The sequence below is a fragment of the Manacus vitellinus genome, unplaced genomic scaffold (genome assembly GCF_001715985.3).
Source record: "Manacus vitellinus isolate BGI_N305 unplaced genomic scaffold, ASM171598v3 scaffold_1_pilon, whole genome shotgun sequence".
Lineage (NCBI taxonomy): Eukaryota > Metazoa > Chordata > Aves > Passeriformes > Pipridae > Manacus > Manacus vitellinus.
Genome location: NW_021939396.1, coordinates 20426255 through 20441669, shown reverse-complemented (window position 1 = coordinate 20441669; position 15415 = coordinate 20426255). Strand labels below are relative to the sequence as shown.

Here is a 15415-nt window from a genome sequence, read left to right as displayed (position 1 = left end):
AAAATACCACATTGAGACTGAATTGTGTGAAGTATTGTAATTAACATTTACGAGTCAGATACTGTTAGCACTACAACACTGTAGAATTTACTTATATTGCAGTGTATTCTGTTTTTCTGTGTTAGAGCTCTCTGTTACTTGAAACTGTATAAATATGAAGAGGCTAAGCAGGATTGTGATCATGTTCTTCAGATAGAAGATTCTAATATTAAAGCTTTTTATAGAAGAGCACTAGCGTACAAAGGATTACAGGTGAGGAAAAAGAACATGGCAGGTATCCTTAAGCACCTCTAAACTTGCTTATCCTCTTCAAAGGCAATGAGGTAGTTGCAGTCGATGGGTGAAAGCAAACGAAGTACACAGTGTGATGATCTATTACTTTGTAGAGCACTTAACATAGATAAAACATTATATAAATATTTTTTCAACATAAAAACCTGCATGTTGACATGTAATGATTTGAGAAAACACAAGAATATTGGAATAATGAGATTTGACTGGAGATGGTTTAAACAAGTTTCAAATCTCTTCTAATATACTAATATCCTGAGTATCCCAGTCTTTTCTATCTGTCAAGGTGTTTACTATAACTTTGCTGGTGACAAATGGATTCTCTCCAAGTCTGTCTTTATCTGTCCAAACTAAAATCTCAGGCTGTCTTTGGGCATCTGTTCATGTTTAAGTGCCTGTCATATTAAACCAGGGTTTTAATTATCTTTGTTTTCTCTCTCTTCTTTCCCCAAAGACATTATGAACCTTTGTCAGTAATATACTTTGTGGAAGTGTTGGTATTCAGCCTTTTCCTTTCCATCTGCACAGTGATGTTGGTGTCTGTACAGTGCTTATCTTAACACACAATTCTTAGAGTATTCTTTTACCTGAGCGTCATAAATGCAGACTTAGATTGCTCATATCCATCCTGAATGTGACTGACTGCAACTCTTATGTTCTATCACTTGAACTACACTGCTCCTTTTGTCCATCCCTCTGTTGGTTCCCCTTCTTTGGTGATGTTAAATTAGCCCCTACACTTCATAATTCTTTCACAGCAATCCTTGCTCTGCTTGTCAGCTCTTACCTGGTATTAAATTATCAGCTTCTCACTTCTGTTGGCTCTCGATGGCAGCTCTTGTCATCTACTTTGTATTAAATGTTACAAGTGTCCTTAAACAAGCATCTTAAGTGCTTTCTTCTGTGTTGCTCTTTGTTACTGGAGGTCTGCCAGATTTCATCATTGTCCTTCAAATGAATGGACTTACCTCAAATTTCTATTATGTTTGATGCCTTAACAAAGAATTACCCTATTGTTTCTCAGCTTTCAAATCACCTGAGGACAACCTGTTTGTGCTTAGCACCAGCCTATTCCCATCCCATGTTGTCATTCCAAATGCAAGTCATAGGAACCAGAGGATCTTTTGTCCTCCATTACAGTAGCAATAAAATTCTGAAAGTTTGATTAATTTTCAAAAAAGGTGAAAAGCCTTAATTTTGTGTAATATTTTTTCTGTAACTGTGCCAAGGTATCTGTAATTAATCACCTCTAACTTTGTTGTTGAACTTGGTAAAAATCAGTGTAAATACGAGTATGTAGTGATTCTACCAGTCCACAAAAAAGGAATTACACACTTATGAAGAATGTCAAGAATTGGGGAAATAACTTCTGCTTTTTTGAGTATTCTAGAAAACACTGCCTTTTTTGTATTATTGAAGACAACCTGAAACACAGTGTTCATGGATTCCTTCAGAACAGTCTGAGCTGTGGACTCCCAAAATGTTTTGTTGTGGTTGGATTAAATGCTTCATTATTGCTAATTCCAGGGATGTGAGTGATTTGTAAAACCAGAGAAAGCAACAAAAGTGATCTGAAGTTGACAAATGACTCTCTAATGAAGAATTTTAAGAGCTAAAAACGTAGTTTGGCAAAGACCTAACTAAGCTGGGAAGTGTTATTTGTATATAAATATCCAGATATTTAACCACAAAAGCTGCAGTGGAATTTAATGTAGTAAATGAGGGCTTTTTTAATAGATTTACCAAGATGTAATTAAGGGAAGATCAGGAAAGTATCATGCTTGTGTGATGAATTAGGCCTGTGACATAGGACACAGGACCCCAGATCTCATCTCCTACAGGTGGTAGTCCAGTCTGGGTACTGCCATCTTGTATGATTTTTGCTGAGGAGGCTGGGAGGCTGCAATTTTAAATCCAGGAGGGTTGGGTGTTCGCTGACCCTTGTTACTGTTTTCTTTTCTCTGTAGGTGTGAATCTTTGCATCTGTAATTCAGATGGTTTAGCTTAATTAGTAGCTGATTTCTGATCTGCAACCTGCGTTCATTTGCTAAGGCTGCATAATCCTCATTCTCACTCTTCCTTCACAATCTAAGAGGCTTCAGTTCACCTGCAGGCTTAGTGCAGCATCTCTGGACCTTGAATACTGGTCAGCAGTACTGAACAAAATACTCTGTGTGTGAAGGAATGAGAGTGACTGGTACAGGAGTGCTTTTCTTACAGTTGAGATGCTGAGGAAATACCTCAGCTGGTACATGAGGATTTTTTTCCATGACAATACAAACGACTTAACAGTAACCTTATGATGCTATTTGGGAACAAAAAAATATTAGGTCCTTCACACAAGAAATTATGTTGGTCTTTTACTGTCTGCATGGTCTTTTACTGTTTACTGCTACATTTCATCTATATTGTTGATACTCCGGCCCTTGGGGTGTCTTGATATTTTTCTGTGATATTCCAGTCTTCCTCAGAACTGATGCTATTAACTTTGTCTCTCCAGAAAATTTAGTCTAAGAAGATACTAATTTCTGGTGTAAAAATTGGAAATAAAAGCATTGAACAAATTAGAAGACTGATTATTGAGGAACTGTGTCCTAATGCCACTCTGTCCCTGTGTTTGTCCTAATCCTGTTTATCCCGGAGTTCATAATATAATCCCAATCTTTTCAAATATTACCAAAAATTTCACCGTAAGAGATGGTCTATTGGATTGAAGCCCAGGAAGATTAGGTATATTTTTAATCAAAGATCAATTTAATGCTCTTTTATTGGTAAAGCAAGTATGCAAACTTACTGGACTCACATTAGTCTTGAAGCAGTGTTACAGTGTAAGCAATTATGCTTAAAAGCAGCAGTCTTCAATAATTTGTTCTTTAATACAGGGAATATATTTCTGAAAATAAATTATTTCATATTGCATATTTAATTGGGAGTATTTAGTCACAAAATATTAACTCAAACTCAGTTTCCTTTTTTGCCCTCTAGTGAAATTACATTGTCTGTATTTAGATATTTTTTTCGTCTACTTTCTGTCCAGATCCTAGGATTTTTACTTTTCCTATTTGTAAAGGACAGTATGGTAGTTCAAACTTACTTTTCTAGTGATGATTTTCCCTTCTACTTACAGAATTATCAAGCCAGTGTTGATGATTTCAACAAGGTACTTCTGATAGATCCAAATGTTCTTGAAGCACAAAAGGAACTAGAGGAGGTAACCCAACTGCTTCACCTTGACAGCAGTGCTGGAGCTGGCAGTCCACAAAAGCAAAGGAAGAAAGTAACCATACAAGAGGTAAGAACACCTGTTCATTTCTTAAAAGCAAACAGTACAGAAACCACACATTCAAAGAGATAATATTAAAACTTTAGTTTTGCCCATCTTAGCTCTAGATTTTTTGGGGGGCGGGGTTGTATTTTTTGTGTTATTTTGAGGTCATCTTGGAGGATGTTTACATATGATGTTTTCAGTGTTGATTACATTCTATAATAAAGCTTGGACTGCTCTGAAGTATATGGAAAAATGGAAGAAGTCCTTTTAGATGGCACTAAACTTGAGGATATGCTCCTTGTAAACAAAAACTGCATTGGAATGAAGTGTTTTACAGAATGCAGCTGTCATGTAGCAGTTTTGCTCGTAAAGTCTGTGCTTCTCAGGCAGCCTCTGGGGCTGTGCTGGCCAAGGTCCATGGTCCATAGGTGTGCTAGCTGCTCCTGTGCTGGTCCTACAGTTATGGGTCTGAAAAATGAAATCCTACCTTGAAGAGCAAGAGTAAAACATCTGTAGGATCTTATCAAAGAAACACACGATGTAATGTTATGTAGAGGATCAAAATGTCAGCCTCGCACAGTTCGGGGTATAATTAGCTGATGAAAGGATTTTCTCAGTCATCTGATGTTTTTGGATTGTAGCTTTGCTGGTCCTTTAAGAATTTATTTTCCCCCCTTTAATTTAAAAATGTATAGTTAAAATACATAGTGACCAGTCTGTACAGTGATAGTGTAATTTGATAATGTAATTTCAGAATAGTGGTATAATGGAAATGCAGTTATTTATACAGAAAAAACTTGTTTTCTTGAAATGCTTCACATTGTCACGAGTTCATGGAATTTTATATAATTGGCATAATCTGGGTATAGTGTTAGTTAAGCTCTGAGTTGTGACAAACAAAGGGACCTGGAAAGTGTTTAGAGGAGGTTTGGTAAGTGACTGCATTGCTCAAAGAACCAGCCGACTACATTACTGGCACTGGTAATTTCTCCAGGGGTGGGGCAGGAAGCATTTATGTTTGTGGTCATAATTACAGCTCCCCCTATAGAGAGCCTATGCTGTCTTACCTGCTGTGGTACACAGTAGTTCCATGAAAAGAGACTGCAGAGAAAAGTAAGGAAAATTAGAAAATTGATCTATCATCATTGTGCCATTTTAATCAAGCTATAATTATATAAAAGACAGTCAGGATTTCTCCCTTTATTTTAAGGATCGTTGAAAAATAGAAGAAGATGTCTGTAAGTCCAATGCAGTATTTTCAAAAAATGACTAATCCCCTGTACTACACAATACAGTGTCTTCAGACTTCTCAAAATACTTGGCATCCTTTGAGAGACCCTGTTCAATAAGTTTTAGTGAGGTTATACTAATTGCACAACTCTTGATGGCTTGAAATAGATTTTAGCAAATGTGGTTGAACCCACAGTTAATATTCTAGCAACTGATTTATGAAACTTGATACAGGCTGCAAATTCAGAAGTGAAGTGGATATTCAGGCAGTTAACCATGCTGAGCTTTCTCCTTCCACAGTGAGACTTCAAACAGCAACCTGATAGAGCTGCCATGTACCTGTACTGTCCAGGAGGCACAGCAGAGAAGTGAAACATGGGTGTCTGGTGCCTTGACTCCAATTCTCCTGGAGTCTCCACATTTAGTATATGTATACATTCTTCCTTAGCTTTCTCCCAGTGGTCTTCAGGCGTCTTTCTGCAGTGGAGTGGCAAGTGGTGAAAAGACGTGTAAAACACACACTTTTGACTATGAAACTTTAAAGATGAATTAGAGAGGTGCTGTTCTGGGGGTCAATAGGACACAGAAGAACAATGGTGCCTTTCTTTTATGAAGAAAAGAATGCCAGCTTTAACCTAGTGACGTGATGGATATATGCTGCTCATGAAGATTCAGGTTATCTATGTGACCACATTAAAATGATTTGTTGCCATTTTCTTTGTGAAGGTGACTGGACATGATGAACAGGAAGAGAGACAGTTTGCTACATCAGATGATGTTGTGACTGATCACGTTACTTCCAAAGAAGCAGTTCAAAAGAATGTGCCACTGAAGTCCTCTGAGAAACTGCGCATTTGTGAACCATCTAATGCCTATGACTTTGGTCAGATTATAAATGCAGTGAATGCCAATAAGGATTATGCTGCTTGTGCAGATCTTTTAACAATTACTGATCCGAAAAAATTGCCAGTGCTGCTGAGTAACAAACTTGAAGGAGAAATCCTTCTGATATTTATCCAGTCATTGGAACATTATGTAGCTGGAAAAGATCCTGGCCTTGTATATCAGCACCTTTTCTACTTGAGCAAAGCAGAAAGATTTAAGGTGAGAACCTAGATTGAATGTGTACTTAAATTGCACAGAAACTTAAAGGAAATTTTCAGAGCTTAAAAGGAAATTATACACTGTTTTTGTATCTCTGTCAGATACTATGATTTTCAGTCATCCTCTGCTATTTATAATTACAAAATATATAAAACAATTATAAAATAATTGTTGTGGTTTTTTTTTTCTTCAGGTGGTGTTGGCCCTTCTTAGCAAAAATGAAAAAGAAGAAGTGCAGCAACTGTTTGACTTACTTTCAGAAAACCAGAGTGATCAGTACTCATTGGAAGATCTTGAGAGCCTTAAAAAGGTTTATGAACTTTAAGAAGTTAAAGTTTATTGTCTGCATGTGGATAGTTCATGTGTAAAAGATGGATCTATGATCTGCAGACTTGAATGAGTTCAAGTGGGTCTTTACCTGGAGTGCTGAAATTTTATTTTGTTTTGACAGCGTATGCACATTTAAAACTTGCTGCTCTTCTTTTCTTGTAGTTGTATACATCTCTAGAACTTAATGCATGCCTGTGTTCAGTAACAGAGTTCATTTTATTTGGCATACTGATTTTATTTAGACTGTATTAATTATATATAGAAAAATATGTTTTACATTATATATATATAATGTGAATTATCTTGATGGTGCAATAGATACATACACTTTTAGTCATCACTTGTTATATCATTTGGTGAGTTCTAAGTTCTTGAGATAAAGAAGTGAGATAAATGGGTCAGTTAGCAGTAGTTTTGCTAAAATAAGTTTACAAAAAGTATTAACACTTTTCAGATAAACTACTACAGGCCACCTCTTTCTTTGGTATCCCTGGTCTATACAAAACAGATTTAAATATTTTGGCACAATACAACTTAGTAGCAAAGGTGAATGAATAATATATTAGCTTGTCATGGAACTCTTTGAAACAAAATTGTTAAACATTGGGCATGTTTTAACAAATGAATAATTTTTAGTGCACAGAGAATTACTTTTTTTTCTGTGTGTGCTGAAGGACTGCTGGTTTGCCTGGCTTTTTTTTTTTTTTTGCAGTGACAGTGGTAAACAGAAGAAAACATGGCTGCACTTCACAATAGAAATATTTATCTCTGAGTTTTGTAATTGGATTATTTAAAACATCAGCTGTTTCTGTTTACAGGCATATTTATAAACTAAAATAATTTTGTGGATCAGTATGATTTTTTTTTTATTTCAGGCAGTACTTATGTTTTATATTTGATTCTGACAATGCTTCAAAGATGAAGCTTTTAAATTTTTCAAATACCCAATGCCTTCTTTGTGTTATAAATAACGTGTGTTATAAATGTATATCAGACTCACAAGCACTGCAGAAATAAGATTAAGAATGTTGTTCTAATGAAATTTTTTCTCAGGTGTATATTGATAAAGTTCTTTTCTTGAAAAGGACAATTATCGATTCTCTTTTCTGGTTCAATACTCTTTAGGCTTACAGTTTTGTCGTGGATTGTGAGTTTTGTCTTGGAGTGCGAAGAACAAAGCTTTTAGTTTCTGAAGCACCATCAGAACAACCAATGGTTTTTGGTTTTAAATGTCCTCTTTTTATGAGATTCTTGTAGTCAAGACAAATCTGTTGCTCTGCTCGTCTTATCCAGTTAAGCAACAACGTGCCAGTTTCATTCTTGAGTCCTGGTGTCAAAGTGTTCACAATCATGCATTTCAGTGTTACTGATTTCAGTCTTTCAGTTTTGTTCCACTGTAGTTTAGTATGTTCAGAGAAGATTCATTGTATGTGTCCAACTGTAGTTCAGAAAAGCGAGCATAAAAATTAGGTGCGTAGTTTTAAAATAGTCTTGATTGCTTGGTAACTGTAGCTGAGTAAGAGCCCAATGTCAAAAGCTCTTGATGAAGTCAAGTCTTTCTCTGTGCCACTCAACCCCCCCAAGTACTAAATGCTCCTTGGAGACAAACTTCAGCAGTCACAGCTGTTTCTTAGAAGGTATCTCATTTGTAAAGGGTTTTTTGACACTGAGGACAAAAATAAAAATGTCTGCAGCAGAAAATCATAATATAATTTAGTAAATTTAGGAGACAACCTGACATTATTTAAGAGATAACAGCTTAAAAAAAGATTTTGAAATGGAAGGTTCTTGACAAATCATTTGTCCGTGAAGAAAGAGACAAATAGGTGCTCACAGACAGACATACAGGATCATAGTTAATTTTAGGACAGTTTTAATCAATCCCTAGTGATTAAACTAGAAACCTAAAAGTTGTCCATAGAAAAGCAGTCCAGTAGTCCAGAAAGATACCTTTTCTTTTAATACCTTTCACCTTGAGTGTCAGCTGAAACAGAGTGAATTCAGTTTGAGGTAAAAATGACTGAGATTGCAGATCAAGAACCTCAAACTACTCCTTGCTAAGAAGTTCTAAACTGAGAGCTGCAGCAATGATTGCAAGTGAACTCATTACCCAGCTGGTGGCAGGGAGACTCATAGGAGGGCAGGATTTGCTGGAAAGTTTATACTGAGCCCTGAGGAAATACCTGGCAATAAACAGGTTTCCCCTTTCTGTGTGTCTGATCTTGTCAGGTTAAGGCAGACCAGAAGGTTTGGCTCATTGAATATATAGACAACCCCCCAAACTACCCCAAATGCTGTTCAGTAGGTAGCCCCTCTAGTCTGGCTTGACACTGGTCTCATTATTTTCAGTATGTTCCCAGCCCTGGTCCCATACCAGGAGCTGCTTTTTAAAGTTTATTTAACTCATTCCAGTCTGTGATCCCAAAAGGGGAAGACACTTCCTTGATGACTTGCATTCCTGAAACTGCTGCCAGGCTGGGCTTGCGATCTCAGCAGATCCTTGGCATCAGCCCCACTCTGGGACATGTCCCAATATCCTCCAGCACCTTGTTGGGTGCCTCACTCCCCACTGAATTGCTGAGGCAGAAGCCATTGGGCACTAATTGATGCAGGAATTGTGAACACCCTGCACTATGGATAGCAGATCCCTGGAGTTTCGGGCACTAATCCTTTACTACATCTCTTCTTTAAACATCTTTTCTGTCTGATGTTCCCTCATACCTGTCTCAACTAGGAACTTTTGGCCTCAGCTTCCTAAGTTAAAGAATTATATGTTGAAGTACAAGGGAACAAAGAAGGAACTGAACCACTGAATGTTGTAATGGCTGAAAAATGAAGTCGAATAGTCAGATATATATTTCTTAAAAAAAAAAAAAAAAAAAGGCAACTCTCAAAGGTAAGAAAAATGGTCCATGAAACTGAACAATAAAAATGAAAGAAGTGTGACATGAGCTGTTCATCTGTAAGGACAGCAGTGGATTTGCAGTGCCTACAGTCATTTTGGTGATGGTCCTCATTCAGATTTCATTGAGATTGACTGCATTTTCAGACAGCATTTAGGCGGGCCTGAGGAACAGGCAGAACAACTTTTAAAACCACAAAACTTAGACAAAAATAGAATAAAACATGTTAGGGACTGTACTGCTGATTTGACCTAACACCTCAAGCCAAGGCCTCCAGGCTTCAAAACCTGCCCTTTCTGTGGGGCAGCATTAGATCACTGAAAGTAATTTTGTGGGCATGGGGCGCAGAAGGGAATATCTTTAGGTGTGGATTTCCTAAAACCACTTGTTTGGCAGGTAAGGGCTGCCTTAATATGTCCCTCTTGCCTTAGTCTGGGGAACAGCCTCAGAGCCAGAGGGAGAAATCTCTGCAGCCCTAAGTAGTTGCAGCTGAACAGCAGATGCAGAGTCACCTGTCAAAGACAATGTCCTTGGCCAGGTGACACGGAGTGGCCTCTGCACAGAGGTGGCAGCAGCACCCCTGGTGTGGAACTGGGGATAAGCAGCTGCTGACCAAAAGAGTTCCCTGCTCACCATGGCACTGAGTGGGACATTGGTGTGAACACAGGACTCAGAAACAATAGAGTGGAAAAGAGGGGAAAAAAACCCCACCCTGTTTTACTGGTATTGGTTTTTTACATTCTTTAAAGATTAAAGCCTTTTGTCTTTAGAAGAGAGCAAGAGAACATCAAATAGTTGACCTGGCTTTGTGGCAGAGAGACCCAAATCGTAGCACAGTCTTACCTTCTCAAGCTTGTCAGCATAACCCCCTCAGCATTAACATCCACCTTTGTGAAAACAAACAACAAACCAACCAAACCCAACAGCCATACAAAACCAGGAGGAGACCACTGGTTATGCAGGTGACAGGGACAGGCAAATGAAGTGTGGTCCCCAGCATGGCCACACACACAGAGCACATGCCCTGTACAGCTGAGCTAACTAGTGACCCCCCTGCTCATGGATAGCTATCCTGCCTTGGACCTCCCCACTGGAATGTAACACGTCAGTGGAGACGCAGCCTCCAGCTGTGGCAGTGCAGGGCACCCGTGTCAGTGCCACTTCCTTGCAGCCCCGTGCCATTTCTCAGTTGGTGCTTGCTAAATGCCACCCTTGTAAATAAATTCAGCAACAGGAGAGTGGATTTTCTTGTAAGCGAGAGGGATTATAAAGGGATAAAGTGCCCATCGCACAGAAGGGTGTGCTCAGGAATGTCTTGAGCAGGCAGCCAGCGAGGAAAGGGCAGCTCGAGCACCCTAAATGCCATCAGCACTGGTCTGGTGGCTAAACAAAACGGCTCAAATTTAGGCCATTTGGAATTTTAATGTCCTTACTGTGGAGATGGTAAGTCATAGTAGTCCTTTTGTCAAAGCTGGCTCACCAGGACCTTGTGCAAGGAGAGATGTGTTGTGTCAGCTTTGCCCACCAAAACGCTTCCTGCTGGTACCTGATGTGCAGACAGGTGCCAAGGTTGTCACATGCCAATGCTACTCAGTTACCTGGCCTGGCACATGAACAAGGTGCAACAGCAGGCTCATGTTTGTTGTTGAGCTTCCACCTGTCGTGAGGAGCCTGGATTTTCTGCCAGATGGATACCTGTTCCCTCTGCTGCCTGATCCAAGGCCAAAACATTTCAAGGGAATGATAAGCAGTTTGATCACATTTTAGGCATCATCCCAGAGGCCGGCAAGGGGATGCTCTTACCCAGCTGTGCTTGCAGGCACTTCACCTCCTTCACCTGCCCCACAGAGCGCATGTTAAATGAACAGCCTGGAGCTGGAGACAGGGACAGGAATGCTACAGCAGGAGCTTTGCACACAGGTCTGTTTGTGGCTGTCCACTCACTCTTGGACACTTCACTGTGCAGGACACAGCTAAGGAGCAGCAGGATAGATTTGCTCAGTGGTACAGTCCCACTCCCTTTGGGCTTCCCATGTGCTGCTGCAGTGCCAGCCCTGCACTTGTCCCCATACTGACGCAGTGCCCAACCCTGCCCAGTGCCGGGCCAGCACAGCTCAGCCCTGGGTGGCCACTCTACACTTGCAGCTTTCTGTGCTCCATGAGAGCTGGGGGGAACAACCTCAGGTTCTTTCTGCAGAAGTGAAGCTGAACAAAGTCATGTGGCAACCCCAGCGCAGAGCCTTTGCTTGCCTTGAACACTGCATTTCCCTGCTCCAGGTGGGGATTGCCATGATGAGGGACAGTGCAGAGTTGAGACCCACAGCACATCCCTGTCCACAGCGACCTTCAGCAGCAGCAGGGCCTCTATCACCCAGGAGGACAAGAAACCAAACTTCAGGATTAGAAAGTGACATGAAGGGAATAAACAAGCCAGATTTAGCATAGAGGGGCCCACAGCAGGCAAGGCCTGCAGCCCTGGAGACAGAGGGTAAGGAGCAGCACAGACATCCGAGGAGGGAGCACAGCTGGGCACGGTCACCAACAAGCATCTGTCCCTGTGCTTGTGGCTGCACTCCAAGGCCTCTGGGCAGCAGCCTCTCACCAAGGACAGAGAAGCTACCACAAAATCCTAAACTCCATCTGAAAAGCTGTTGCAATCTTTTTACAAAGAAACAAATAATAATATAATAATATATAATAATATGAACATAAAATCTGTCTCCTCAAAAAAAAAGACTTTTTTTTTTTTGCACAGTGAGTTCCCTGACAGCTGAGTTGGGTCTTGACTCTTAAGATTTTGAACAACCTCAGAGACAACTCTTGCTGCCCCTAGTTCTCAACAGCACTTTAAAATATCTATGGTTCAATCTAGTTAAGTATATGAGACAGACTGCTATGGTACTCTGTTTTTGCAATAACTTTGAATTTGTCTGAGAGTGACAAGGAGGAGATCTAGAGGCAGCTACTCCAAGCAGCTCTTTCAGCACAGCCCAAGGTGTTCCTTCACAGCAACAGAATGCACCACACAATCCAGTTCCTCTACCAAAAAACCCTTAATAAAAAGCAGCACAGCCCAAGGAAATGCTGCTGTGCACTGAATTCCAGCTCAAGTGAAAAAGGAACCTATGTCTGGCCAGGACTTGTCACAGCACCTTTTCCAATTACATCTTCACAAGATGGTTTCATGCCCTCACAGATGCTATTCCACCTTCTCAAGTTTCTTTCAGCAGCATTCAAAACCTACATGAAAACTTTATATCTCCTTATAAAGATATTGCAAAGCCTTATGCATGACCTGGTAGATACTTGCCAAAATCTCCTCTTTGGAGGCCAAGAGACTGCCCACAAGTTACACTACACTGTGTCTATAATGCTGGCAGTAAACTAGACCTACAAGAATGGCCTCTTCTCCTCCTCTCTAGGGAAAGTATTGCACAGCCACTGTTTTGCAGAACTAAAGGAGATGGCAACCCATAGTGGCATTGAGGAAACCAAACAATTTTGGTAGCACAGGCAGCCTTCACACAGGCAAGCAGGACCGTACAAGACTGTGCCCCTTCCTGGGGAAAATCTGGGAGCTCTTCATGTAACATCACATTCACCTGTCCACAGTCTGTACCCCCAGTTTGTGTCTTATATCCTTAATATATAATCATGTGAACAGCAACAAACCATAAATCAAGACTAAAAAGGATTACAATCTTCAGAGCCATCTTCCAAGACCTGGGGGCCTGTTGGGCACAGAAGTTCAGTGGTTTGTGTATCAAACTCCCCCTGTGCCTCCCAGACAAGCTTCTTGGTTACCAGGTACCCCATGGCCACTTTTCTGTTTCTCCTACCCTGTGAGACTGAGGGTAACAAAGACATTGTCACCACTCTGGGATTGTGCTTCTCACCAAGATCTGACCTGGGGTTGTTTGCCACTCACGGGGAGAACGTTTTGCTCCCACAGCACCACCATATTATTAAATCTGAAAAGACCAGGGGGCTGTCACCTTCGAGGCTGGCAGGAGCAGCAGTCAAGGCGGTAACAGTGCTCTTCAGACCTTTGTAATTTCATAAAGGCATTCCAAATAAATATCAGTGTTATTTCCAAAGTTTCTGCTCAAGATTGCCTCAATTTCACCTGAATTAGATGGAATATTAATGTTTTTTAAATTCACTAACTCTAATATTTTTCAACCTTCTACTTGATTTTCCTTATTAAGCATTATTACCCATGAGAGTGGTGGCATTATTAAGTATCTAAACTATCTAAAAATCAATTTGAATGACTTGAAGAGACGTAAGTCAGTCAAAAATGTTTACATATCAGTAAAAAGTAATCAGCTCCTACATTCAAGTTTGTGAAATTGATTCAATGAAAGGAAGAATAAACAAGTCCAGATGCTTTACTACAAAAAAAGCATATGCAAACATCATGAGGAAAGCTTTTATGATGGCTTTTATCTATCTAAAATTGTAACTATCTCAAATATTCTCAGATATAGCAGACATTAAAATAAATTTCTTCAAGATCCACAATCTGACATGAATTAGTCAAATTGGCCAGGGAATCATGAAAAAAAATTCTAAGAAAGAACCCCTCTGTTGGGAAATCAGATGTAAACTTGATCTTTCCTGTGGTTTATTTCAATGAAAGAAAAAGCTTCCTTTTTAATTCTTACACTGGTAGCTCTATAAATAAGAGAAGCATCTCCTGCATTAGTGTATTAATAGAAGGGTTCTGTCTTTTACTTTTTTATAGACTCAAGATAAAATTCAGTGCATTAAATTTATTGGTGCTTTATTTATTGCTGTTTAGACTGCCTTACACATGAAATATTACCTCTGAACGAAAGAAGTCACAAAATGAGCAGCGAAACAGCTTTCTGCTAAAAACTTATCCAAAAGTGAACTTACCTTACATGTTATCTCTTAATGTGGAATGTAAAACTGTCAGATTATTTCAGTGACTGAAAGTAACGCTAACCTATTGATAAAGTTTACTTACAAGAGTAAACTATATTTCCAATTTCCTGCACAGCAGAATTGACTTGAGAAATTAAAAGTTAGGTTTAAACTCACTGAAATGGGTCCACCTCCCAGTTCCCTGCTGTCAGCACTGGGTTGCACTGCTGCATATTGATGTGTGAGCCATTTCATGGGTGTACTGGATAAAGCCAAATCACACATTTTCAAAGCTTGAGACATCAGCAATAACTTTATTGCTGCTGAACAAGACATCAGACTCAAAACTGAACTGAAAGTAAAAACCAGAGGGGAGGTTCACCCTCTGCCCTATTGCACAGAGCAAATAACATCTGGCTTCAGAAAACTAATGGAAGTACCTTATGAGATTGCACAAAACTTCACTTCCGCAGAGGTTAAAAACTGGAGGTCTTGAAGGACATTCACCTCCAAGGTGAAAGTCTGCACATGCAGTGACAGAAGCATGACTGGCTCACTGAGTCACTGCTGTTCCACTCTCCAACTCTGCATAAAGAACCAATTAATGCCTCAGTTCATGACTGTAAAAGAGAAATTTCTATATAGGCCTGAAAAATTACATCAGAATTCACCAACTGGCATCAGATGATCAAGAGCAAGTACTTTGTTCAGTTAATGTTGATCTTAATTCAATACATCTACTTCTCATTAATTGTATTTCTTAAATGTTCGTACTGGGGGAAAAAATATCAACCAGGAACAAAGGACAAAAAGGAACTGCTAACACCAACCCCCTACAAAATACAAGATTTATGTTTACTTCCAGTTCAGAGTGCCTGACAACAGGGCAAAAATTGCCTGAATGCCCTGCTACACTTTCTAGAGTATGTGGCTTCACTTACCCTATTTCTTATTCTCTCTTTGAGCAGCTGTCACTGGAAATGGTATAAATAATGCTCTAATTGTAGTTTTAGAGTTGACCCAGCATAAGAGTTACTCTCTTGTTATTCACTCTGATGGAAGTACAGCTTACATATGGGTTTGAGATGAGGCAGATCCAGCTCTGTAATGCAACCCTATTAGTTTTACTTTCTTACTTCCCAAGTAAGTGCAGGTGAGAAAATGAATGCAATGAACAGGCAGTTCAGCCAAGCAAAACCCACCAGCTGTTACCCAGAAACTCTGGCCAATCTGTGGTGTTTCAGAATGAACTCTGTGCAGGTTATGTGAACTGAAAGAGCGTCACTTCAGACAGAGAAGGAGTTTAGCTCAGCAATCTGATCTGACTTGTGCCAAGATGATGCAGTTTTGTTTGAAGAGCAATATGCTCATGCCAGAGCCGCATCCCTCTCAGAAAACC

The 15415-nt window shown here is 39.8% G+C and overlaps 1 protein-coding gene across 3 annotated transcripts in view; it reads left to right on the top strand.

Moving 5' to 3' along the window:
• Positions 1 to 12081, top strand: part of SPAG1 (sperm associated antigen 1) — a 41023-nt gene extending 28942 nt beyond the window's left edge. For 2 of the 3 annotated variants that reach the window (XM_018078073.2, XM_018078078.2), the window contains exons 16-19: positions 126 to 252; positions 3419 to 3583; positions 5516 to 5893; positions 6087 to 6904. In XM_018078073.2, coding sequence (XP_017933562.2) covers positions 126 to 252; positions 3419 to 3583; positions 5516 to 5893; positions 6087 to 6218 — 802 coding nt within the window. In that variant the 3' untranslated portion in view covers positions 6219 to 6904. Of the gene's footprint in view, positions 1 to 125; positions 253 to 3418; positions 3584 to 5515; positions 5894 to 6086; positions 6905 to 12063 lie in introns of those variants that run through there. The other variant, XM_018078085.2, reaches the window with a different exon arrangement.
• Positions 12082 to 15415: the final 3334 nt, after the last annotated feature.